General features: G+C 55.8%; 1 protein-coding gene and 1 long non-coding RNA gene across 5 annotated transcripts in view; one reads left to right on the forward strand and one right to left on the reverse strand.

Moving 5' to 3' along the window:
• The window catches only part of TOM1 (target of myb1 membrane trafficking protein), a 21,999-nt gene extending 11,622 nt beyond the window's left edge, over positions 1-10,377 (reverse strand). For 2 of the 3 annotated variants that reach the window (XM_005884917.2, XM_014532300.1), the window contains exons 1-6: positions 10,269-10,377; positions 7,336-7,414; positions 6,264-6,413; positions 5,822-5,956; positions 5,561-5,707; positions 2,835-2,951 (exon numbers count right to left, since the gene is read on the reverse strand). In XM_005884917.2, coding sequence (XP_005884979.1) covers positions 2,835-2,951; positions 5,561-5,707; positions 5,822-5,956; positions 6,264-6,413; positions 7,336-7,414; positions 10,269-10,306 — 666 coding nt within the window. In that variant the 5' untranslated portion in view covers positions 10,307-10,377. The remainder of the gene's footprint in view (positions 1-2,834; positions 2,952-5,560; positions 5,708-5,821; positions 5,957-6,263; positions 6,414-7,335; positions 7,415-10,268) is intronic. The other variant, XM_014532299.1, reaches the window with a different exon arrangement.
• LOC106724540 lies at positions 9,585-23,179 on the forward strand. Of its 2 annotated transcripts, XR_001360360.1 has the most exons (5): positions 9,585-9,901; positions 17,021-17,152; positions 17,505-17,608; positions 19,718-19,868; positions 23,016-23,179. It is a non-coding gene; the product is annotated as an uncharacterized LOC106724540 (long non-coding RNA). The 2 variants fall into 2 exon arrangements; XR_001360359.1 differs by lacking the exons at positions 9,585-9,901; positions 19,718-19,868; positions 23,016-23,179 and adding an exon at positions 15,267-15,491 and having other exon boundaries at positions 17,505-18,327.
• The last annotated feature ends 1,068 nt before the right edge of the window (positions 23,180-24,247 follow it).

Raw genomic sequence — 24,247 nt, forward strand, 5'->3', positions numbered from 1 at the left:
GCCCTAGCTGGTTTGGCTCAGTGGATAGAGCATCAGCCTGTGGACTGAAGGGTCCTGGGTTTGATTCTAGTCAAGGGCACATGTCTGGGTTACGGGCTCGCTCCCCAGTAGGGGACATGCAGGAGGCAGCCGATCGATGATTCTCTCTCATCATTGATGTTTCTCTCTCTTTCTCCCTTCCTCTCTGAAATAAAACATATATATATTTAAAAAAATAAAAAATAAACTAGATGGCCTGGCTGGTGTGGCTCAGTGGTTGAGTGTCGACTTATGAACCAGGAGGTCACGTTTTGATTCCCGGTCAGGGCGCATGCCTGGGTTGCGGGCTTGATCCCCAGTGTGGGGTGTACAGGAGGCAGTCAATAAATGACTCTCTCATCATTGATGTTTCCCTCTCTCTCTCCCTTCCTCTCTGAAATCAATAAAAACATATATTAAAAAAAATAATAAATAAGCCCTAGCTGGTTTGGCTCAGTGGATAGAGCTTTGGCCTGCGGACTGAAGGGTCCCAGATTTGATTCCAGTCAAGGGCACATGCCTGGGTTGCGGGCTCGGTTCCCAGTGGGGGGTGTGCAGGAGGCAGCCAATCAGTGATTCCCTCTCATCATTGATGTTTTTATCTCTCTCTCTCTCTCTCTGAAATCAATAAAAATATATTTAAAAAATAAATAAACCAGATTAACTCCAACTATTATCCACATTTTGAATTTTTGCCTCATTATTCTCAGACTTATTTAAAAAAAACTTTTATTTAGGAATGATGATAGATTTATGGAAAAGTTGCCAAGACAGTACAGAGTTTCTGTAACCCTTCGCTCAACTTCTCCTCAGTCTGGCGTTTGTCGGAACTACGACATGAACATTGCTACAACGCTATTAGCTAAGCTACAGGCTTTATTCAGGTTTCCCCAGTTTCTCTACTAATGCCCTTTCTTGTTCCAGGAGCCCACACTGCATTTAGTCGTCATGTCACTGATGGGCGCTTTTTAAAAAAAATAAAGTTTTTTTGCCCTAACCGGTTTGGCTCAGTGGATAGAGTGTCGGCCTGCGGACTCAAGGGTCCCAGGTTCGATTCCGGTCAAGGGCATGTACCTTGGTTGCGGGCACATCCCCAGTAGGGGGTGTGCAGGAGGCAGCTGATTGATGTTTCTAACTCTCTATCCCTCTCCCTTCCTCTCTGTAAAAAATCAATCAAAAAAAAAAAAAACACACCTGGGGTGTTTTTTAAAAAATAAAATAAATAAATAAAGTTAAAAAAATTTTTTTTTTCTCACACGAAGATATGCTTTTTATTGATTTTTAGAGAGGAAGGAAGGGGAAGAGAGAGGAAGGTAGGGGAGGGAGGGGGAGAGAGAGAGAGAGAAAGAGAGAGAGAGAGGGGGAGAGAGAGAAGCATTGTTGTGAGAGAGAAACATCAATTGGTTGCCTCCAGTACACACTCCGACTGGGGAGCAAACCCAAAACCCAAGTATGTGCCTTGACAGGAAATCGAACCCACCACCATTTCGTGTATGGGATGACGCTCCAACCACACCAGCCCTTTTCTCCTGGAGGCATCACTGAGACTAGACGCTGTCCAATACTGATTTTGGATCTTTCTGGACCCTTTTAAACCGCCCCCTCCTAGGTCAGGCCTTCTCCTGGGATTTCCTTATCTGCTTTTCGAGTGACTTTCAACATCCGGTGGGCCTCCCCTCGCTTCCTTCCACGACCAAGAGCACTTAGGGCTCTGTTTCTACTTCCTTGTCTGCTCAAGAGCAGCAGTTGGAGCCAGGGCCCTGGGTTCCAATCCCAGCTCTGCTGCTTACCAGCCATGGGACCCTGGGTGCATCACATGACCTCTCTACCTCAGTTTGCTGACCTGGAAAATGGGGATAAGAGTCCCTCCCTCACGGGAGAGGGTGAAGATTAAGTAAGTGAATGTATATCAAGCGTCCACATCAGAGCCTGGCACTTGGGAAGTGCTCGAGGTCCCTGGGGCACCTCGCCCGCCTGCTCCAGCAATCACTCACACCCACAGCCCGGGCTTGGGACACACAAAATTAACTGCACTTCAGCAGCCCTGCGCTTCCTAGCTCCCTCACGCCTCTCACAGCCTTTATGTGGTCTTCACAGTCACATGTCCTTTCAACTCTGAGACTCCGCCTTTCCTCCCGCCCCCGGAGGGAGGACCCAGGGCAGGGACACCCGGTCAGCTTAGGTTAGCCCTGCCCTCGGGAGCGTGAAGACAGACACAAAATGAGACCATCAGACCAAGCACCCCATCATCCCCCTCATGAGTTCTGTGGCTCCTGGGCCTTGGGGTCCCCCAGCTTTCTCGGTGCCTCTACGAACTGACCTTCCTGGGGAAGGTGCCTCTCCCCAAACCCAGCTCCTCCTGCTTCAGTGCCTGACCCTCACCCCTCACCAGCTGGGGATGTGACTGTGGAAAATCTCCTGACCCACAGGAGCGAAGACCCACAGCTCCCATCTGCCTCAGCCCCGACACCAGCTGCTCTCTCATGCCTGCCTGCCAAGCTTGTAATCTGAAAGGTGGAAATCTCGCCTACCAGCTTTTTCTCAATACCATTTATCCATAGCTTACTCCAGACCAGGCACAGTGGGTAAACCTTGTCTCATGCCAAACTTGTCTCATGAAGGCTACTGTTAGAGAGCAATCTTACAGATGAGGAAACGGAGGCAGAGGAGCTATTCTGAATTCCAATTTGATGGAGTCCCAAGTGTTAACATCTCCTGTGTGATGAAGGGGTTTAAAGCAAGCATGGGAACTAGTGTGGGTGGGAGGGAATGTGTGTGGTCACATGAGCAGTCACTGGGGGCGGATGCGGGCTCACCTGTAGCAGCTCCAGGTCTGCGGGCTCTGCCTGGGTGGGCACCAGCTCCGTCAGCATCTCCGACATCACCCTCACGTTCCCACTCACCATCTCCAGCTCGCTGCGCAGCTTCCCGATCTGAAACACACCATCGTCCCGGTGAGAGAGGCCCGGGGCCTGAAGCCGATGCCGCCCACAGGGACTGAGCCTGGTGCCACCAGCCTGGGTGTGGTGCCCAGAGGAGCTGGCCTCCTGCACCCTCACTCGGTGCCCCCCTCACAGAGGCTCTACCAACCGTTATCATCTCCAAACTGGGGAGCCTGGTGCAGGGAGAGGCCGAAAGGAAAGAAGCAGAGGGTGGATGCACCACAGAGCCCGGCTGGAAGCTCCAGAGCTCCTGGGCCCACGGGCAGCTAACGAGGCCCGCAGGGCATTCCCCCGGAGAGGAGAGTCAGCGGCCGCCTCCCCCTCGGGGATGGGATTCTCCCTCTCTCCTCTCCTAGGCTTTCTGTCTTGCTCCTGGTCTGTTTGTGGTTCTGTATCCCAGGCTCCTCTGAGGATGAGTCCCAGTACTGCCCCCACTAGGAGTACGAGACAGATTTAGCACTTGTTAGAGGGACAGGAGCAGGTTCTCAGTGATCCAAGGGCCGGAGGTCTTGGCTGGGGGATCATGGCAATCAGGCTGCAGTCCCTTCACCTGGGTGAGGGGGCAGAGAGTGGCCCTGTCTGATGCTGGGGGCTCTGTGGGGGCCGGGTCTCCTCGTGAGCGCGGTGCACACAGCGGGTGGCCAGAGACCAGCACCGAAGCTCCAAAATTAATCCGACTGAAGACTCCTTTGATCATGGAACACCTCGTGGGTCTCGTATTAAATGGCTTACACCTTGGGAAACGCTCATTCGTTCTAAATCAGGTGACTGAGTGGTTTTCAGAATCTGAATGTCACCATGTAAATTTATGATGCCTGTAATAGCAGCTACCTTTTACCAATCTCAGCGCATAACGTACATTGCTAATCAAACTTGACCACCATGCCCGGCCAGCGTGGCTCAGTGGTTGAGCATCGACCTATGAACCAGGAGGTCAATGGTTTGATTCCCGGTCAGGGCACATGCCTGGGCTGCAGGCTTGGTCCCCAGTGGGGGTTGAGCAGGAGGCCGCCAATCAATGGTTCTCTCTCATCATTGATGTTTCTACCTCTCCCTCTCCCTTCCTCTCTGAAATCAATAAAAATATTTTAAAAAACAAACAAACTTGACCACTGTCTTACGAGGCAATTATCATTACCCCAGACGAAGCGCAGTGTTCAGACACAGGCGGTACATTCACCACGGTTCACTGTCACCTTCCAAACCCGGAATACGTTTGCTACATCTGGCCTCTTTAAAGAGCGCTCCTGGTGTAAGTGAGTGGAAAAACCACTGCTCACAAGTCCAGAGAGTGCAGGGCACGTGGGACCCAATTACGAGCCTGAGTTACATCACTGGGCGCCGAAGACTGACTGAGTCCCAGGAGACCACGGTCTCAGGTTACACAGATGGCCGTTTGGTTTGGTGAGAACCTTCTGCACCAGACGCAGTCAGTCTTCATCCACGCAGCTGCCAGGCCTCAGGCAGACTGCTTTACAGTCATAGCCAGGTGGATACATTTTACAACCCTTGCTACAGTTTTCCTGTACCTTGAATTATCTGCCCAGTTAGGAAAACTTCTCTAGTAATATTTGCAACTCTTGGAGGTGATTTTATGATATCAAAGTACACAAGTTTCTCTTCACACAAGTTGGGGCTGAAGGGCTGTCTGGTGAGCTGGTTTACAGACCCGATGATACGGTACCAGAGACCAGCTGGCGCACTTTGGAACGTCAAGTTCCACTTTTGTTCCATCACACACCTGTGCCTTTCTCACCGGCACTTTCGGTAGCTAAGCTCTTACACTTGGCTGACATGATGGGTCTGAAGTCTGCAGAACACCTCCCAGGAGCACCCCGACAGTGCAAGGCCCTGACTCACACCCCCGCAGCTGATGACCAAGCACCCAGCGAACGCTAGCCTGGCAGTGGGCGTCCCTCGCAGGGAGAGCAGCGTCAGCCCCCCACAGACTGCTCCTGGCTGATGGGGGGTGGGGGGCACCTCGCCTCCAGCTTTAGGAGGAACACGCTGAGGGGCAGAGGCTGACTAAGCCATGTGACCCCTAGTCTGAGGAGGGTGCTCTTTCCAAGCTCTCCCAGGCCCTGGCCTGCCCCGGGGAACCTTACACTACGCCCCCTCTTCTCGGGGCTTCACGGGAAGCAGCAGGATGCAATGCAAGGGGTTTTCAGGATTATTTGTGTGGATGTTTTAAACTGCTTTTAGCCAGAACCTCTGCTCAAATGTCACGTGAGCACGTAAGCAAACCACACAAGGACAGTGAGCTGCTGTGGGCGAAGGGGCCCCTGCGGGCACTTCCTCTCCCTGGTGCTGCCCGAAGGGCTCTACCCAGAACAGAGCTGGAGGCTGGCTGACGCATAGGACAGAGCCGGCCTGCAGCCAGACAGACCGGAGCTCGAATCCCAGCTCTGCCTCTGCTGAGCCGTGTGGCTCTGGGCGAGTGAATTTCTCTGAGCCTCCTCGTCCAAACAGGAGAAATAACAGGCACCGTGGGGACCAGCAGAGGCCCCACAGTCCCTTTCATTCCGACAGGAGGTCTTCCCTGACACGTGAGGAGGCAGCCTCCACCGTGCCCCTCGGGGCTCTGACCCCGGCTCGTTTACCTGCTCAGGGGTTGGCGTTATGGGTGTGTCGCTGGGGAGTACAGCTGGGGTGGACACAGGAGCCGCATGCTGGCTGGGGTCCCCCCGATGAGAGGTGTCAGTGCCCGCAGAATTCTGTCCGGACGGTGTCTCTGAGTTGAACACGGTCTAGAGGACAAATGGCTGGATCAGTGAGGCCCGCAGGGGCCCCAGGAAGCAGCGGCAGAAAGCAGCGGGTGACGGCTCCTGCCTCCCCTCCCCACTGTCCCCGAGTCTCCTCACCCTCTGGGGTGTGTGGATGGGTGACAGCATGTCTAGGTCAGTCATTGGGAACTCCAGGCCCTTCCGCCGCAGGTCCTCGTAGACGGCGACGACACCAGTCAGATCGGGCGAGCTTCGGAACGCATCGGCCCAGGACTGAGGGGACAAAGGGACATGGCCGGTAAAGACTGTTCCTGAAGCCCTTTTAAGCTCACCTACCCCGTCCCAGAGAACAGCAATTCTGTCCCTGAGTTGCTGGTCCTTTTACAACATCACCCCGACACCCCACTCCACAGCAAGGCCCAATGCTGACAAGTCTCCCCACACTCTGAACGTCCAATCAGTAGACAGCCAGGGTGGCCCTAAACAAGAAACAGATCAAGGCGGCAACAGCAGCAGCAGCAGCAGCAGCTTCGGCACCTTTCTCCCCGCCCGCCCCACCCGCCCGTCCGCCAGCACGCACCTGGATGAGGTTGAGCACCTTGTCGTGCACGATGGTGGGGGGGTTGTTCTTGGGCAGGATGGTCCTCACCAGCACGCCCTCCACGAAGTCCTGGCTGGCCACCAGCACGTGGAAGCGGTGCCCACAGTTCTTGACACAGGTTTCCAAGACCTGGAGGCCGGGAGGTGCCATGAGCACCTGTGAGAGGAGGGCAGCATCCCGGGCCCCACCCTCCCACTCGGCTGATGTCCCAGAGTGCAGCCTGGGAGAGGATGGGGCCTCCTGAGGTGAGACCTGGCCCTCGGAGAAGCAGGGACGATGTGGGGTCCGGGCTGGCTTATTGCATGGGCAGAGGGTGGTGTGCTGGCCAGAGGCCCTTCGCTAAGTGGCCTCGGTACCCACAGAACCCTGTCCTATGCTCTTTCTGAGCTGAGTACAGTCTGGAGGGAGGTGGCTCTCCAGGTGGAAACCAAAGAGGACTTTCAATCAGGTGGACCCTGCGGCGGAGGAAAGGTGGCGAGCTTCCCTCCAAGTGTCCTGTTCCTATTCATGGCAGCAGCTGCCTTTACTTTTCAGCTCAGCGGATTCACCTGGATATAAGGCTCTGTGGCCGAGCCTGGCACAGAGCTCTCAGCCCCACTCCCCAGCAAACCTGCCCTGACAGCCAGGATGCCCACTCATGCCTGGCTCGTCCTATTGGGGGCAAGGGCTGTCCTCAGCCACTGGCATTTGTTTTATGTTTGTTTTTCAGGTGGGACGTCCAGGCGCTATCAGCACCCACCTGCGCCTGCCAGGCTTCCTGCCCCGGGGAAGTGCGGGCTCACCTGCAGGGCCTCTGGCCCGGGCTCTCCACGGCTGGTTCCGAGGGACGGGGCCTCCGTGTGGAGAGAACTTTCCCCCAATGGCCTCCTGCCACTCCGTGCCCGCCAGCAGTGTAGTCAGGACAGCACTTTGCCCAGGACCCTTCCTTCCCAGCCCTTGGAAGAGGGGCCCCCGGTGGCTAGGTGTCCTGCTGGGCCCGGGGAGCCAACCCCGGTGGACCCTGGTCCGGCATGGCCAGCCAGCCAGCCAGCCAGCCAGACGGGGCACTCACCGTGAGAGCCAGCATCACCTCGTGGAAGTTCTTATTCCCCGTGATCCTCTTCTTTATTGCTCGAAAGGCATCTTTGGGACTGGACAGAGGAAAAGAGGAGGGATGGGCTGAGGCGGGGCCGGCCTGAGATCAGGGGCTCTGGAGATGGGACGGCTCCTATGAACCGCCTCCCTGCTCCTGTCCCTGTTTGCTGTGTGTCCAGCCTCTAATCACATCACACCACCCGCCCCACCAGAGTCCTCGGGTAGATCTCCAATATCCGTGGCAGGGACTCTCAGTGTGTGGCCCCCAGACCTCCTTAGGGGGGACATGTGAGTGTTGGTTAAAAACCCAGAACCTTGACCCCACTCTTGACCCCTGCACCGAACCTGAGGGGATGTGCGTGCTCACCACACCCCAGGGGCTTGTGGTGCAGATCGAAGTGAAGAACCTGTGACTGTAGGCAGAGCCCTAATGCCCGTCCTGCCAGCTCCTCTGCCCGCCCATCCTTTCCCTCACGCTGGGTGCTGGGGACACACTGTGAACAAGACCACACGGCCCTGCTCCACAGAAGGTCACATGCTCTGTGGAGCCTGGTGCAGGTGGGAAGTGAGCGGGTCCCGGGGTAGAGCGAGTGGGTGTGGGAGGGTGGGGAAGTCTTCTCTGAGGAGGTGGCACTACAGCTGAGTGAGAAGGACAAGAGGGAGCCCGCTGTGGGGAGCAGGGCAGCGGGTAAGACAGAGGCAAGCGCCTGGACCAGGGCCCTGGGGTGGGAAGCAGGAAAGATGGGCACCCTGAGTGCGGGGAGGGCGAAGGGAGGGGCCGAGACACAGTAGGAGGGTGGATGCTCCTCCGTGCAGAGGGCGCCTGAAGACCTCTGTACTTTACTGCCACCCCCATGCCTCACCCCTGCTGGTAGGAGGGTGGATGCTCCTCCGTGCAGAGGACGCCTGAAGACCTTGGTGGCAGCTCTCCCTGTCCCGTCTGTACTTTACTGCCACCCCCATGCCTCACCCCTGCTCCTGCCCCTCAGCCCTGAACAGGTGACATCGATATATTGCCCAGACTGACCACTCTTGCCTAAAAGCCTTTGTGGCCCCCAACTCCAGAGCCACAATGCTGTCCCGTCCTCCACCTCCCTGCGTGCACGGCCATGCGGGACTGACGGGGCCGCGGCTAGAGGCCTCCTAGAGGGCAGGGACGAGGGCCCAGCACGCGGCAGAGGCTGTGGGAGCATGAGCACGTGGCTGTGAGGGCCAGCCCTGCTGTCTGACCAGGCGTCTGTCTGCCTCTCAGTGTTCACCAGTTCGGGGCAAGTCAGGGCAGTCGGGAACCTTGACATGGGTCACCCAACAGGAGAGGAGGCGGCAGGAAAGCCTTCCTGGGAACGACTTCCATGAGGGGCTGAGCGTGCAGGCCTGTCAGGCTGTGACAGAGGACACTCGGGGTGGTGGGGCCCATCCCAAAAGCTTGAGGCAATTTGCAGCCCAATATTAGGCGCAGCTCCTCACCCTCGGGCTCCTCCTGGGGGGAAGCTGGTGTTCGCTCCTGGAGGGCCGCTCACCTGTGGCCACCTCAGCTCCAAAGGGACCTGTCCCCACTTCTCACAGTGGTCCAGAGAAAGGGCATGGCGCTGGGATCAGAAGTTCTGGTGTGCGTGCCCTTGCTGTGGGACTACTGTGTGCCCAGTACTCTGCTAGGAGCCCAGAGTGGATGACAAGGAGGCCACCGCCCAAGGAGGAGTGGGCAAGAGACTGAAGTTTAGATGCCAAGCTCAGGGAGGCGAGGGTCACGCCTGCTTTGCTCACTGCTGGGTCCCCAGGCCTCGTGCAGAGCCTGGAACACAGGTGCTCAAGTCGACAGCACGCACCTGAGGGGGTGTGTCTGAGCCCTTCTCAGTCTGCAAGGACCCCACCGTGATGTCAGCTCTCCCGAATGGTCTTGACTGCCTGATGCAGTCGCCCACAGCCCCTCTTGGGCTCCGAGCTGGGTGCCCCTGCCCGCTCCCCGCCTGCCCCTCTATCACACAGCGCGGCCAGGCTGAGAGGACCTCCCACAGGACAACTGGACTCCCAGTGAAGAACGGAGAGGGAAACGACATCCTGCTCCAACTGCTGACCCTGATTTTCCACAACAGAGGCCGCACCGGGCTGCCCTTCCTGCTGGGTGCTCGCCACGCCTCTCCCCACCCTTCCTGGATTTTTCTGAGGACAGTGGATGAGCATTCCCGCTCTGCTCCCCTCAGGGCCGTGGGCTTATGGCTAGAAGGACTGGACAGAGTTAAAGTAACTTGCCCAGGTCCAGAGCTGGTCAGTGCCGGCGAGTCAGAGACCGGGAGCCAGCACCGTGGTGCCTCCCCCACACCCCGTAGTGCAAGCTCGGCAGGGCCCCTGGGCGCTGAGCAGGGCACCGTGGCCCGCGCCCCGAAAATGCTCGGCCACGGCTGGCTCAGTTCTGCGTCATCTCCACTGCCCTCCCCGTGATCCCGACCCTCCCTGTGGTTTCACACGTTAAGGAAACGAAAGTCTGTTCTTGCTCACTGAGGAAGCCAGAGTCCCTAACACTCCAGCCCACAGGATGCAGAGAGGTACGTGGGCGCCTCCTAATCTGAGCTGCCAGCTGGCCTGGCCTGGGAAGACCTGCCCGGCTGGGGTGCGGCTGGGAGGCTGCATGGACGGGAGCGTCTGGGGCCACGGGCCAGCCGCACACCTGGCGTCTCCAGGCCTCTCACCCATCTGCCGGGAGGGCTGACAGGACTGTGGCTCCAAAATGCATGTTCCTGCTGGGGTGGGGCTCAGACGGCCTCTGCAGCCCTCCTGGCCCCGAGGGGCACACGGGGGTCTGCCTTTGCGCACAGAGGTGGTGGGATGGGGTGGGGGCTCTCTGGCCAGAGGCGGGGTGCGGCAGGGTCGACGCTGACTGAAGCTGGCTGTCCCGCCTGTACCCCGGCTTACCCTTCCTCCGTCTCGTTGATGATGTCGCAGATCTCCATGTTGAGGGCCCAGTCCTCGCTCTGCAAGGAGCCATCGGTAGCTTTCTCTGAGGGAAGGAAAGCACAAGTCACAAAGGCGTGTGGGGTCCCAGATGATAAACTCAAGTGGTGGGTGTGCTGTGGTGATGGGGGTAGGGCGGGAAGAGAGGGAGGACAGTGGATGCTTCCCGGGCACCTAGGATGGCCAGGTGCTGTGTAAGCTATGCCACCTACATTGTCCCGTTTTGTCACTTAATTCTTTTAAATATATTTCATTGATTTTTTTACAGAGAGGAAGGGAGAGGGACAGAGAGCCAGAAACATCGATGAGAGAGAAACATTGATCAGCTGCCTCCCGCACACTCCCCACTGGGGATGCGCCCGCAACCAAGGTACGTGCCCCCGACCGGAATTGAACCCGGGACGCCTGAGTCCGCAGGCCGACGCTCTATCCACCGAGCCAAACCGGTCAGGGCGTCACTTAATTCTTATTAGAAGCCACACTGGGCTGGGAGTGCGCTGTCCTGTGATGGCTGAGAAGCCGTGGCTCAGAGCACCGAACAGGTGAGCAGGTTCTCGAATCCAGCAGCGCTGGCTTCAGAGTGCTTGTTTTTCACGTGACAATAGAGTGTGTTTCTTTTAAATAATGTTTTTGTTAATTTTAGAGAGAAAGGGAGAGAGAGGGAGGGGGAGAGAGAAACATCAATCAGCTGCCTCCTGCATGCCCCCCATTGGGGATCGAGCCCACAACCTAGGCAAGTGCCCTGACCAGGAACTGAACCAGTGACCTTTTGGTGCAGGGGATGATGCTCAACCAACTGAGCCACACCGGCCAGGGCAATATAGAGTGTTCTGTTTTGTTTTTATAAATAAACTATTTCACCTGGTGTTCATCACAGGAACAATGATGGACACTCACACATGTTCTTTAAGAGTGAAGCGCTGTCCCTCCACTCGAACACGCCACCCCTCTCTAGATTCTTCTCACACAGCCCAGTTTTTAAATAAGTTCCACCACAGCGCGCACGGACGATTTTATATGCTGCCTTTTCCAGGCCACATTCCATCACGCACGTACCCCTGGCTGGTACGTCAGGCACACACATGCACTTTTACCACATGTAAGTGTGTGACGAGACAGGAGTTCATCAGCGCTTTAAGGTTCAGACACCAGGGCCGTCTCCCTGGCTCCCAGACCCTGGCTCCAGGCGTGAGTGCTCACACCCCGCCGGGCTCACGTGCCGCTGGCCCCTCACTGTCAGCCAGCTCTCACCTACCAGGAGCACTCGATGGACCAGCACGTGGAACGTGATGTGATGGCACAACCGTCCTGCAAGGGAGGCGCGCATCACCCTGTTCACAGGGACACACAGGCTCAGGGGGCTGCACAGCTGCTGAAGCGCCAGGCCTGCTCACGCGCTGGGGATGCAGTGGCGGACCAGATGGACATGGCCCCAACCCTACGGCGCCCAAAGAGGCTGGGGCTCTGAGCCCAGGCCTGCCAGGACAGAGGGGGCTGTCTCCGTTTGACTGGGAAGGGTCCTGTTCCAGCCAAGCAGGCAGGCCCATCCCATCCTGTAGGGCAATCCCTGGGCGGGGCCAGCAGAGCCAGCTCCCTATAACTGTGGCTTCTGTGACCTTGGTTTTGAAACTGGCCTGACTTCATTCCACCCTGAGTCCTACCTCGGGCCCTGCGGCCGGATGGATGCCAGGACGGCCCAGGACACATGCCAGGCAGCTGAGGCATCCAGGTAGGGACCCAGCGGCAGGGAAGGGTTGCTGTATTCCCTGGATTATGGCTGGGGGAGGGATGAGGAAGGGATCCCTTTAAAAGGGTTGCGAGATGGACTTCTTCACTCTACAATTATGTGGAGTGTGGCTTCTTTGTGTCACACTCTCCACCCTTGGGGACTCATACACTTACTGAGCTAATGGGAAGAACCAAGAATGGACAGGCACCCTCTGAGCAGAGGGTGGACCTACTCTGCGGTTTAGGGGGCAGTGACTAATCACCATGCAGAACCTGCCCCCTCAGAAGCCACGTCTCAGTGACCCGCCACAGGCCGGAAGGATTAGTCACCCGACTCCCGGACTACTCTCACTGGCACATCCAGCTCCCGACTCCCATCCTCCCATCTCCTCACCCGCCCTCCTCCACTGCCCAGCCGGCCACCACCCGCTGCTCTCGGACCACTGCCTCAGCTCCTCCTGCCTCGCTCCTCCCGTCCATTCTCCCTCCTGCCCACACTCAACTTTCTGAGACTTGAAGGTGATTGTGTCCGTCTGGGCCCCAAATCCTTCGAAGGCCCTGAGCCCTCAGCCAGGCCCCAGGCCCTTCAACAACAGCAACGCTTTAGTTCCCGTTATACTAGTGCACTCCGCAACACCCGGCACAGGCAGCTGCTCCCATAAGTGTGACTGCTCCTCACAGACGTGTAAGGTGCACATTACCGCCTCCTCTAACTGACGAGGAAACGAGGTGCACGGCTGTGCCAGGTGGTGAGGGAGGAGCGGCCACTGATGCCACTGGCCCATCTCGCTCAGGGGTCGGGAGCTCTGCTTTCCCAGAGGGCTCCCTGGACCACGCAGGCACCTGCCCCTCCTCCCGGACCCCTGGCTCCACCAGCAAGCCTGGAAGTAGCTCCTCTATCAGATCCCTCCGACCCCAGCGGCCCTTGAACATGACGGACACCCCTCCTCTCCTGGGGGAGAAGGCACGGGTTTAGAAGGGGTTACGGGGGCAGTTGGGATATCTGTCAGGATGCCATCCCGAGGAATCAAGGTGGGTGCAGAGGGACCTCGAGCACAAATCTGAGCACAGCTGGCAAACTCTTTAGTCCTCAGTGCCAGCACTGGGCAGAGCCATTCAGAGGATGGAGTGGTTTTGGGGCGGAGGGAGGAAAAAGGGGAGTTTCAGGCAGACTAAACAGGAAGGGGGAGGAAGAGGAGAGAGACAGGCCCATCTGAACAATTTCAGCAGACGAGGGGGTGCCCAGATCAGGCCCGGCCCTTCCACACGCACCACCTTCCTCCCTCCCTTCAGGTGGGAGTGGACTCAGGACTGGGGAGACTTCCTGAATGAAGATTCCATGAGTTGGTGTGTTCCATTAAGGGCAGGAACTTAAACCCACAGGAACCTGGGGATATTTGTTTTGTTCTGTGTTTAACCACAAAAGCAACTCAGCTAGCTATTTTAAGAAGAGGGAATAGGAACATGGACAATGGCGACCAGTTCCCAGAGAGTGACAGCTGACTTCTGACCTCTGAGCTGTCGGTGGCAACCTTCCATGGCCCCGGTAGCACTTCTGCTCTTGTCCCAGCTCCGGAGGAGGCCAGGCCCTGCAAGCCTCCACCAGCCGCTAGTCCGCACGTTGTCTAGGGCTGGCTGGCCCGTCTGCCTGCTCAGTAGCCTGTCCTCTCCATGCTGGGCCTGGTCAGACACCACCTCCCCAGAGGGCTCCAGAGAGCGGCCTGGCACCGCCTGGCACCGTGGCAAGCGCAGTTAGGTGGGGCAGCGGCACAGGCTTGGAGCGGGACAAGTCTGGCCCCACCTCGTCACTCAGAGACCATGGGCGAGGACCCAAGCCCTCTAAGTGTCCCTTTTCTCATCTGTCAAACCAAGATAAGACTGTCGGCTTCGCGGACATTGACTTATCAGCCAGACAATGTCAGGGAAGGAGCAGTGACCAATAGCCACTAGGCACCATGACCTTACTAGGACTGAGAGCAGGAAAGAGTGGCCACCAAAGACACGTCCTCACCACCTTATGTGGGGGGAGGGAGGGCAGGTGATGCCCAGTGCCCGGGAGGGGAGGGGGGGAAACCGCGGCCTGTGTGGCCCTAAACTCATACACTCTCACCCTGCTCTGCCTGGAGGATGTCTCTTCTGCCTTGGGTGGGCTCTGAGCTCTTGGGGACATCTCTCTCTCACCAGCCCTACTCTCCGGTGGGGCAGAAAGCAGGGGTTCGGTCAATGTTTGTAGAAGGGCTGGCTGAGCCTCCAGGTGGCCTCGCTGCTCCAGGTCACTGCTGAGTCCCCTCCCCACCCCTACCCCCACCCTGGATAGCGCTCTCTGTTCCACTGACCCTAAGCTCCCCCTTTCCACACCTGAACCCCTTGATACTGGGATGTTTCTTACAAAGGATGACCTATCAGAGCTCAGTTGGCAGCTTTTCCTTTTTACACTTCATGATGTCTTAGATTCAATGAAATACGGTCTGTAAATAGCAAGGGAATGCCTTCAAGGCCCATGCGGAAAGCAGACCTACCCACCAGTTCCCTGACCAGGGGACAGGGACAGACCGGGAGCTGGCTGACCAGGTGGAGAAGACAGCCACATGCTGCTCAGCTCGGGCGGCTCCCACAGGCCCTCTCCTGAGAGCCCCCTCCGATGACTGCCCCTCCGCGAGCGCACGCACAGTCATTTCCTTTTTAGTCATTTCACATTTACTGATGCCGTTTTTCCAGTGTAAAAGTCACGTACTCATATCACTCAAAGGACCCACAGTGACCCTTTGTGAAGATTTCTATCTAGTCTTGACTGTTTTCAGGCTTTAAAAACACATCGGTACAAGTTTTAAAGTGTATAATAGTACTAGCAGCCGTGCGCATGAATCTGTGCGCGAGTAACTCGCTGCCGCTTGCCTCAGCTGGCCACCCACCCACCCACCGCTGCTGGTAGTTCTTCGCTGCTTGTAGCTCTCTGGCCCACTGCCCTGCCCTGCCCTCCTGTAGCTCTCTGCCCACTGCCCCACCCTCCTGTAGCTCTCTTCCCACTGCCCCGCCCTCCTGTAGCTCTCTGCCCACTGCCCCGCCCTCCTGTAGCTCTCTGCCCACTGCCCCGCCCTCCTGTAGCTCTCTGCCCACTGCCCCGCCCTCCTGTAGCTCTCTGCCCACTGCCCCGCCCTCCTGTAGCTCTCTGCCCACTGCCCCGCCCTCCTGTAGCTCTCTCTCCTGCAGCTCTCTGCCCACTGCCCCGCCCTCCTGTAGCTCTCTCTGCTTGTAACTCACTGCCCCGCCCTCCTGTAGCTTTCCACCACTTGTAGATTGGTCGTGATGTTATGGCGTAATGGATAATTAGCATATTCCTCCTATTATATAGGATTATGGCTATGGCTTGTTTGTATTAAAATAATAACCCTATTCCATAACTTTTAGAGACACACTGAAATATTGATGAATGAAATATGATGTTTGGAATTTGCTGTAAGTAACACCCCTCTGTTTCCTTTCCCACCCTCCATCTGCCTCTGCCCCGAGGGTCCCTTAGCCCCTCCACTCTGGCACCTGCTTTCTGCATGCCTTCTTCCTGCCACCTGTTCCCCTCTCTGCCCTCCCCCTATGCTCCTGAGCTGCTGTTGTATGTCCAGTTCTGTGCCAGGTGCTGGAGGAGCAAAGATGGAGAACAGAATCCCAGCCCTTGAGGTGGTACTAGTGGTCAGGGTAACAGCTGGACAAGCATTCTTAGTGCAAAATGGACAAGTGAGAGGACGGAAGTCAGTTCCGGGGTCCTGTGGAGCTTCGAGGAGGGTGAGCACCAGTGAGGGCACCGGAAGATTCAGCAGGAGGTGCCGTGGGAGTGAGCGTAGAGCATGAGCTCCAGGCCTGGAAGGTGGAGGAGAGGTTCGGGTGGAGGAGGCATGAGCTGAGTGAATGAATCAAGGAGGATCAACAGGACGGTGGGAAGAAGGAGGGCTTGAGGGACTAGGAGAGGGACCTCAGGGAGCCTGGAGGTCCCAGGAGGAGTGAGGCAGCCAGGGGAGAAGGGAGTGGCTGCTGAGGCAGAGGGACAGACCAACCTCAGGCTGGAAGGAGGGACTCAGGCAGGCAACCACACCAAGCCCCACAGCGGCAGCCGCCTTCCTGGCCCACCCCAGAGCCGAGCCGTCCCTTCCTTCTCACTGCCCAAAGCAGCCATCTCATAGCCCAGGGTGCCTGGTCCAGAAGTGGGCAAGCGACCTGTTCTGACCCCTGGGGAGTAAGGACACATCTGCTGGGTGGCACTGCTGAGAGGCGCTGCTGGGACACAGGGGCACAGCCCAGGAGGGGAAGCCTTTTCTTCCTTCCTTCCTCCCTCCTTCCCTCCCTCCCTCCCTACCTTTTCTCCCTCCCTCCCTCCCGTGAGAGGCTAGCATGGGAGCATGGTGCCTGCAATGTAAGCCTGGGAGGTGACTAGCTCAGACCAAAACAACATGCTAAGGACAGAGAAAGAGCCTGGATGTTAAAGACATCATTGACTGTCGCACCAACCCTGAAACCACCCGCCTTCAGACTTCTTGTTAGGCAAGCATCCAGAGTGGTGGTGGGCTCGGCCTATGGTGGCCGGGTCCCTGTCACCTGTGGCCAAGGCCCCCTGACTGACAGCTTTGTGGTGCCCTGGCTTCCCCACAGGACTGCTGCACTCTGGAATCAGAGCTACCCTGGGCCTCACAGGCGCTGTTGGCCAGACGCTGGGTGGAGAGCTGGCCCAGCCCTTCTCCCTACTTCCTCCTCTCACCTTGGCCTTCTGCCCGTCAGTCCTACTCCTTCAGGGTTCTGTGTTCCTTCCAGGAATGTGCTCCTCCCCACCCCTCCATCTCAACTCTCCTAAGCCCAGCTCAAGGTGGATCTCTCCCTGTGGAGCCTGCTCCTTCACTCTGGCCAGCAGCATTTCGCACAGACCACAGCTACCAGCTCTGTTTCGTGGAGTTGGTAAAATGCCTCTATAGTACTGATTTCTTTGTCTCTCCCATTAGGCTGTGAGCTCAAGGGTGGAAATTATAGCTCATGAATCAACAAATTCTCTACACTAGACGGGACCTGCAGTAAATGTTTGCTGAATGACTGAATGAAGGATGAGGCCATGTTCATCTGCACAAGAAACCTTTGTAAGACTTTAATTTAAATAAAATACCCCCACCTTTTGGCCCCCATTGATTCCTTAATAGCTTATGTGCAGAAACCACGAACTTGCTTCAAATGGGCAGTCCTGTGACTATTTTTGGAAAGTATTGTGCCCTTCCTAACCTGCCCCATGCTAAGTAATCTGCCCCCATGCTAAGTAATCTGCCCTATGCTAAGTAATCTGCCCCCCATGCTAAGTAATCTACTCCCCATGCTAAGAAATCTGCCCCCCCCCATGCTAAGGAATCTGCCCCCCCCCCATGCTAAGGAATCTGCTCCATGCTAAGGAATCTGCCCCCCCATTCTAATATCGTGCTCCTGTGAACACTGCACCAGGACCTGCTCTAGAGCCTTCCCACGCTGACTGATCCTGCTGGGACGCAGGCCAGCGGCCCTCCATCCGGAAGCTCGGAACTCGCTTACCTGCTCACGCTGGAATGGTATTGTATTAAGGCACCTGGAACTATAGCAGGTATTTATTAACCCCACCACATGGAGGGGACTCCAAGAGTCTGTCCTGAAGACACTTTCCCCTGGTCCATGGTGTTTAGCTTTTCTAGTCTCCTCGCAGCCAGGAGTGGCCCTGTGACCCTGTGACCCTGTGCTGGCCCCTGAGACAAAGTGGAATTCCTTTGGGCAGCTGCAGCTGGGGCCTTGCCGGTGCTTCCTGTTCCGGGAGGCAAGCACCAGGATGAAACCATGTGCTAAAGGTGGGAGGGGGTGGAGGACGGGGGAAACATAGACAGAACCATCATGAACACACTCGTTCTAGAATCTAGATGGACCCAGACATTTTCACTCAAGGAAATCCAGCAGGTCCCTTCAGTTCTATGGGGAAGCAATGAGGTAGCAAAGTTAGGGTGTGGGATCTGGCCACAGACACATCCCAGTTCAAGTCCTCACCAGGGGTGGCCGGGAGTCAGTCCTCTGGGCCTCACTTCCTCCCCTGCGGAATGGGACTAAGGCACTCACTCACCTTGCAGGGCTGTGTGAGCGCGAATGAGAGAATGCACTTTAAATGCCTGGTCTCCTATCTAGCACACAGCAAGCACTAAAACAAACATTTCCGACTACAAATGCAGACTACCCACCCCCCCCACGCCCCTCCCCAGCAAAACTGTCTTGAAGCCAACTTTTCAAATGAACAGCCCTTTCCAGACCAGGCTTGGAAAGTTGCACCCTTTCCTAAGCTGCTGAGCAGTCTTTCTTCAAAACCCTAGCTGCCTTTCCCCTGCCATTTTGTAACCACCAGCCGCAAGAGGAACCCTAAAATACTCTACAAAGACAGCCCACAACGTCCCAGTTGATGTAACCACTGTAGTACCCAAATGAAAATTATCTCAGGTTAAGGAGTTTTTTGTTTTTTTATTAATGTTTGGAGAGAGAGGAAGGGAGAGGGGGGAGGGGGGAGAGAGAGAGGCATCGGTTCGAGAGTGGAATATCGATCGGCTGTCTCCCACATGCCCCGCACTGGTGTTTGAGCCTGTAACCTGGGCTCTGACCGGGAATTGAACCAGCAACCTTCAGTGCACGGGAGGACACCCAAGAACCAAGCCACACCAGCCAGGGCAGGTGAGGGAGGGTTTGAAAAACCTATCCAGATAAGAGAGAGCAGGGCTGTGAAGCAGAGGCTTGAAGTGGCTGGCCAAGGTGTATGTGACACTCTTTTTTCCTCCCCAACCTGTGTGTGAAAGATGTTCTCTCTCTCTCTCTCTCTCTCTCTCTCTCTCTCTCTCTCGGATTGGCTCTGTGATCAAGTCAAAAACCTACAAATAGGCCTGCGGGCTGGAGACCAGGGAACAGGCACAGCTCAGGTCCAAAGGTCGTCTGGCAGAATTCCCTCTTTGGGGAGGCCAGTCTTTCTTTTATTAAGGCTTTCAACGGACCGGCTGTGGCCCACCACTACAGAGGGTAATCTGCTTTCCTCAGCACTAATCTCATCTAAAAACTACCTTCACAGAAACATCTAGAATAAAGTTTGACCAAATATCTGGGTCCCATCGCCCAGCTAAGTTGCACATAAAGTTAACCACCCCAGGGGTTTACAGTAACCAATGCAAACAAGTTCCAATCCAACAGGGGACGACTCTGTCCGTCCTTCAGTTCTCCTCCAACTGTCAGCCTCCTGTGGTCTGGCTGGCCCCCTGCCCCTCTTCCCCCCTCCCTTCCTTCCTGCTCTACCTGCCCCACCAGGAGCGAAGCCCAGCGTCTGTCCTTGGGGCCTGCACAGCAGTCTGGCTCTCCATCAATTGCCAGGTTCCCACAGTCCATCAAGGCATCAGTCCCTGGGAGGTTTTGTCACTTGCCTGGGGACACAGCTAGGAAGGGGTGGAGCTGGCATTTAAACCCAGATGTTCTGACGTAGAAGTCTGGGTTCTGACCCTATTCAGACGGCTTACATCTGAAATGTGCTACCCAGGATCATGTTAGATGGTCTCACGGGTACATTTAAAGACATTTCTAGACTTAAATATTCAATTTAATGTGGACTAGGAAAAGAGCATGAACTAACTCATCAGAGAAATGATTTCATGGGTATAATTACACAGGAAGAGGCCGAATTTAAAAAGGTGAGCCAACAAAAGGAAAACACCACGAAAATAAAACTGAAGGCAGCCCGGGGCAGATATAAAACATCAGGTGGTGCCCGAAGGAGGAGCCTGGAGAGCCTAGCCTGGATCCACAGCCCTGGGCGAGGAGGTAAGGAGTTAACTGGTCCTGAATCCTCCTGCTGCTCATGGGTGATGGCCCCATAGAAGACACTGAGGGATTTTGTTTTTTTCCCCCCTAAAATCAAAAGAGCGGAAATCCGGGACTCTACTCTTATTTCTTTGAGCTCAGTGAGGGAACAAAACCTATTCATCAGCTCCATCCACAGGGGCAGTCAAAGGCTCCAATTCCCAAGTGAGAATCGGTTCTCCCCACACCCTGAAACCTGACCTGTGAATGTGGCTGCCACCCAGCCAGTGACTGCTCTTTCTCAGTGACGCCAAGACAGATACAGGCTGCACGAGAGTCAGGGCCCCGGGCTGGCACCCTGGCTCTGCCACTAACCCAGACTGTGCCCCAGCAATGACGATCCACCAATGAAAACCACACTGGCTAACAATTATGGACACGTATAGTTTGGCAGGCACCGTGCCAAATGCTTCCCAACGTGACAACACAACAACCCCGACCGACAGGTGCTATTATTATCCTTACTTTATAGGCAGGAAACTGAAGCACAGAGAGGTGCTTAACTTGACTCAAGAGCCCTTTCTCGACATCATTCCCTGTGACCCTGAAGACAGACTTTGGCTCCAGCACTTGGAGATCAAGGAGTCAGAGCTTCCTGGCAGCTGTGGGAAGGGGTAGAGATTCTGACTCAGGGGGCCCACGGCTGGAGTGACCTCAAGCATCCCTGATGTGGGCGCCCCAGGACCCCACTTTGAAGACACTGTCCTCCAACATTCTGTCTCTGGCCAGCTGGTCTGACCCAGAAGCCTGCAAACTAGGAGCCCATGTGCCAAATGCAGTGTTTTTGTAGGGCCAATCAAAGTAAGAATGGTCTTTACACCTTTAAATAGTTGGGAAAAATCCAAAGAATAATAATATTTCATGATGTGAAAATTACATGAAATTCAAACTTCAGTGTCCATAACTAAGGTTTGATTGGACACAGTCACGTTCATTCATGGACAGATGCAGCTGCCTCTGCTTCCGTAATATAACGGCAGAGTTGGGTAGTTGCAACAGAGGCCAAATGGCCCACAAAACCAGAAGTATTACGACCGATCCTTTACAGAAAAGTCTGCAGAGACTGGCCTAGTCCACCCCGTAGCCAATGCGGGACTCCTCTTCACAGTCCCTTCCCTCTGGCCTCTGCTTTCACACCTCCAGTGGTGGGGAGCTCACTACCAAGCCAGGCAGCCAGTTCCAGCTCTGAAAGGTGGTAGGGACAGGATCTGTGCTGGCACTGGACTCTCTGAGCCTTGTGGAATCAGCCCTATCATTCCTCCACAATGGCCATCAGTTCCTCTCTTCCCTCTGGTATCAATCCTTCCCTGTCCTCACCTGTCCCCTCAGTTGTTCCCCACCGATCCCCTGGGGAACAGGGAGAACAGCAGGTGGCTCTGCTACTTTACAGACAAGGGTGTGGGCGATGCAGAGGGAACGTGGCAGGAACAGAGCTGGAGCTGGACCCAGGGTTCCTGCCTCCCAGCCTGGTGGCCCCTCGACATCGTTGCTTGAGCGTCCAGTTTGGTTTTTAGCTCATCACTCCCAAAATGGCATCCCAGAGGGCCCGAGGTCTGCTCTCCCTAGTGGGCACCTGTGGCCTCTTGTCCACGATTCCTTCTTGTGGCTCGGCTTTTGTGGCTCCAAGAGCAGCTTTCCCTGACCTTTCCCCTTCTCCCATCCACCCCAGGGTTCAGCCTTAGGCTCTGAGATCTCCCATCACATCCTGCTACCCGTCCCCCTACCCCAACGACTGGGGGCTGGTCCCCAGGGTGCCCACATTTACAGTCGCTGCTGGTGTGCCACTTGCTTTCATGAGTCCGTTGGGTCTCTGGCTCAAAGACCCAGCGGTGAGGTGACAGCCAGAAATTGAAAATGGATTGGTGGGTTGCCTTCTGATGTCTGTCTCTAAGATGTGGCCAGTGAGATGTGTCCTCAGAGAATACCTGGGAAAGGTGGTGAAATCCTTGGAAGAAGGCAGCTGTGTCAACACTGCCTAGTCCTAGTTCTCCCGGATCCTTTCAGCCACAGCCCGCTCCTGGGAAGTCTCCTACTCTCAGGTGAGTGAGAGTGACCTGGAAACGGGCCAGACCCTCGTGTGAGTCACAGCCAGGAAAGCTAGTCTGTAGGTAGAACAGTAACTGTGGATCTTGAAGGGTGGGACTGATGTAAATTTCAACTAAGCAGTGGTCAGCCAGAGGCAGCGTGATGAGGATGCGAGAGAGGAGCCGGGCTCTGTGTCCGGACTCCCACCCTGATGAGCTGTGAGGCTCGGGCAGCGATACCTTCCCTTAGACTTTTGGTGAAAAGGGGAAAGACAGGCCTATCTTGTAGGGCCACCGTGAAGAGTCATACCTAGGAGACGAGCATGGCACCTGGCATGTGATATTTGCTCACAAACTGTTACCTTCCTTTTCTGTTAACATAAAGGGACAGTGCCCTGCTGGTGTGATGATGGTGGAAATAATACAAATGGCGATGGTGACAGCAAGAGCTACGGTTTCACGCCCACCGGCAAGGTGCCAGGCTCTCTCCAGGGATATCTCACTTCATTCTCACACCCACCCTGAGAGGTAGATGCTAGAATGACCACCATTCTACCGCGGAGGAAGCGGAAGCTCAAGCGCAAAGGCAGACAGCGAGGGAGCCCGGTGCTGGGGTGCTTTTGAGAGAGCACAAAAGCAATGGCTGGACCTGAAGGGGTCAGAGAAGACCTCAGGGTGAGGTGACGATGCCTGGGGTCTGAAGGGTGCACAGAGGGGCAGGCTGAGGGAGCAGCACGTCAGAGAAGACCTCAGGGTGAGGTGCCTGGGGTGTGAAGGGTGCACAGAGGGGCAGGCTGAGGGAGCAGCACCGGAGCTCTGTGAGTGGTCCCCCTGATGAACACCATTAGAACCACTGTGCTCGGGGACGCCAATTCTACGGGGCTCTACTCTCAACAGGGACGGAGTCGGCAGCCTTGAGATTATTTTACTCTGCAGTTTACAGAAATACAAGCAGCTAAAACCAGGGCACCAATAATCACAGATATCGGTGGTACTTCTGCTTCTTTATCTAAAAGAAAAAATATGGAATACTGAGGGCATTAACTCAGTGGCTGATATTCTTCATTTAATTTTACTTTTACAGCCTCTTCTGCTTTGGTTCAAACCTCAGTGGCTCTGGGGAGTTCATCTGAGCTTTCCTACCATTTCACTGGGATCCTGGGTGAGTCACACTTTCCAGCTTCCCCTCTCTGGGCCTCAGTGTCCTGTGTAAAATGTGTGGTTCAGTAGATGAGCGTCGACCCATGAACCAGGAGGTCACGGTTCGTTGTTGGTGGAGTGCAGGAGGCAGCCGATCGATGATTCTCTCTCGTTACTGATGTTTCTCTCTCTCTCTTCCTCTCCCTTCCTCTCTCTGAAATCAATAAAAACATATTTTTAAAAAATGAAGGCCATGGGCTGGAGTAGAGATTTTCAGTATGTGGTTTTCAACCCAGTGTCATCAGCATCCCCTGGGACCTTGTTAGAAATACCAATTCTAGGGCTTTACCCGACCTCTGGGGTGGGGCCCCGCCTGCCGTGTTTTCGTAAGGGTTAGCGTTAGAAGAGCCCCAGGGTAAGGACCCCTCCAGCAGCAACACTTGGCTTGTGCTTTAAGGCATTATGATTTGGATAGAGTCTTTCTTGCCCAAGGAGGCCACGCTTGAGCGTAGGAAGAGAAGCTGTTTTCTCTGACCACGAGGGCCCCGAGTCCAGGCGAGCCTTTCTAGAAAGCCTCGGGAAGATGTGGCTGACTTGGCCAGACTCTCTTTTTTTTAAAGTAGCACGTCTCACACTTGGCATGTGATGAAAGCAGCCCCATTTGTAGTTGGCGAAACAGAGATGAAAGGAGAGCTGCCTTCTCTTTTCAGCTCCCAAACAGTGACTCCCCGGAGGGGGCCGGGGGGAGGAGTGGGGTGGGAGCGGTGGTCCTGAGAGGGCAGGCTCCCTCCCTGGTCCAGGAGCTTCCAATGAGCACATCCTCTGCCGCCACACCCCTCTTGGGGAGGTCTGATGACACAGCCACGGTGGCGATTATAACACAGAGCTGGTCGGCAGACCTAAGTGAGGCTTGGCTCCCAGGACAGTACGAAGGGAAAGAGTTCTGCCTACAAGATCCAATTTTCCCAGCCTGGATTTCAGGCTGAAAAACAGCCAAAAGGCGAAGAGAGGATGTCACTGTACGGCCTGCGGTTTCCTCATGCAACAAGGAGGCTCAGCCAGGCTGTTCCCGGGTGAGTGTCAGCTGTCTAGGGCTCGGCCTGTGCGTCCTCCCATGGGGTGCGCAGGAGTGAGCACCCACGAGACCTGCTGTCCAGCCATTGCTAGGGACCGCTC

The sequence above is a fragment of the Myotis brandtii genome, unplaced genomic scaffold (genome assembly GCF_000412655.1).
Source record: "Myotis brandtii unplaced genomic scaffold, ASM41265v1 scaffold876, whole genome shotgun sequence".
Classification (NCBI taxonomy): domain Eukaryota; kingdom Metazoa; phylum Chordata; class Mammalia; order Chiroptera; family Vespertilionidae; genus Myotis; species Myotis brandtii.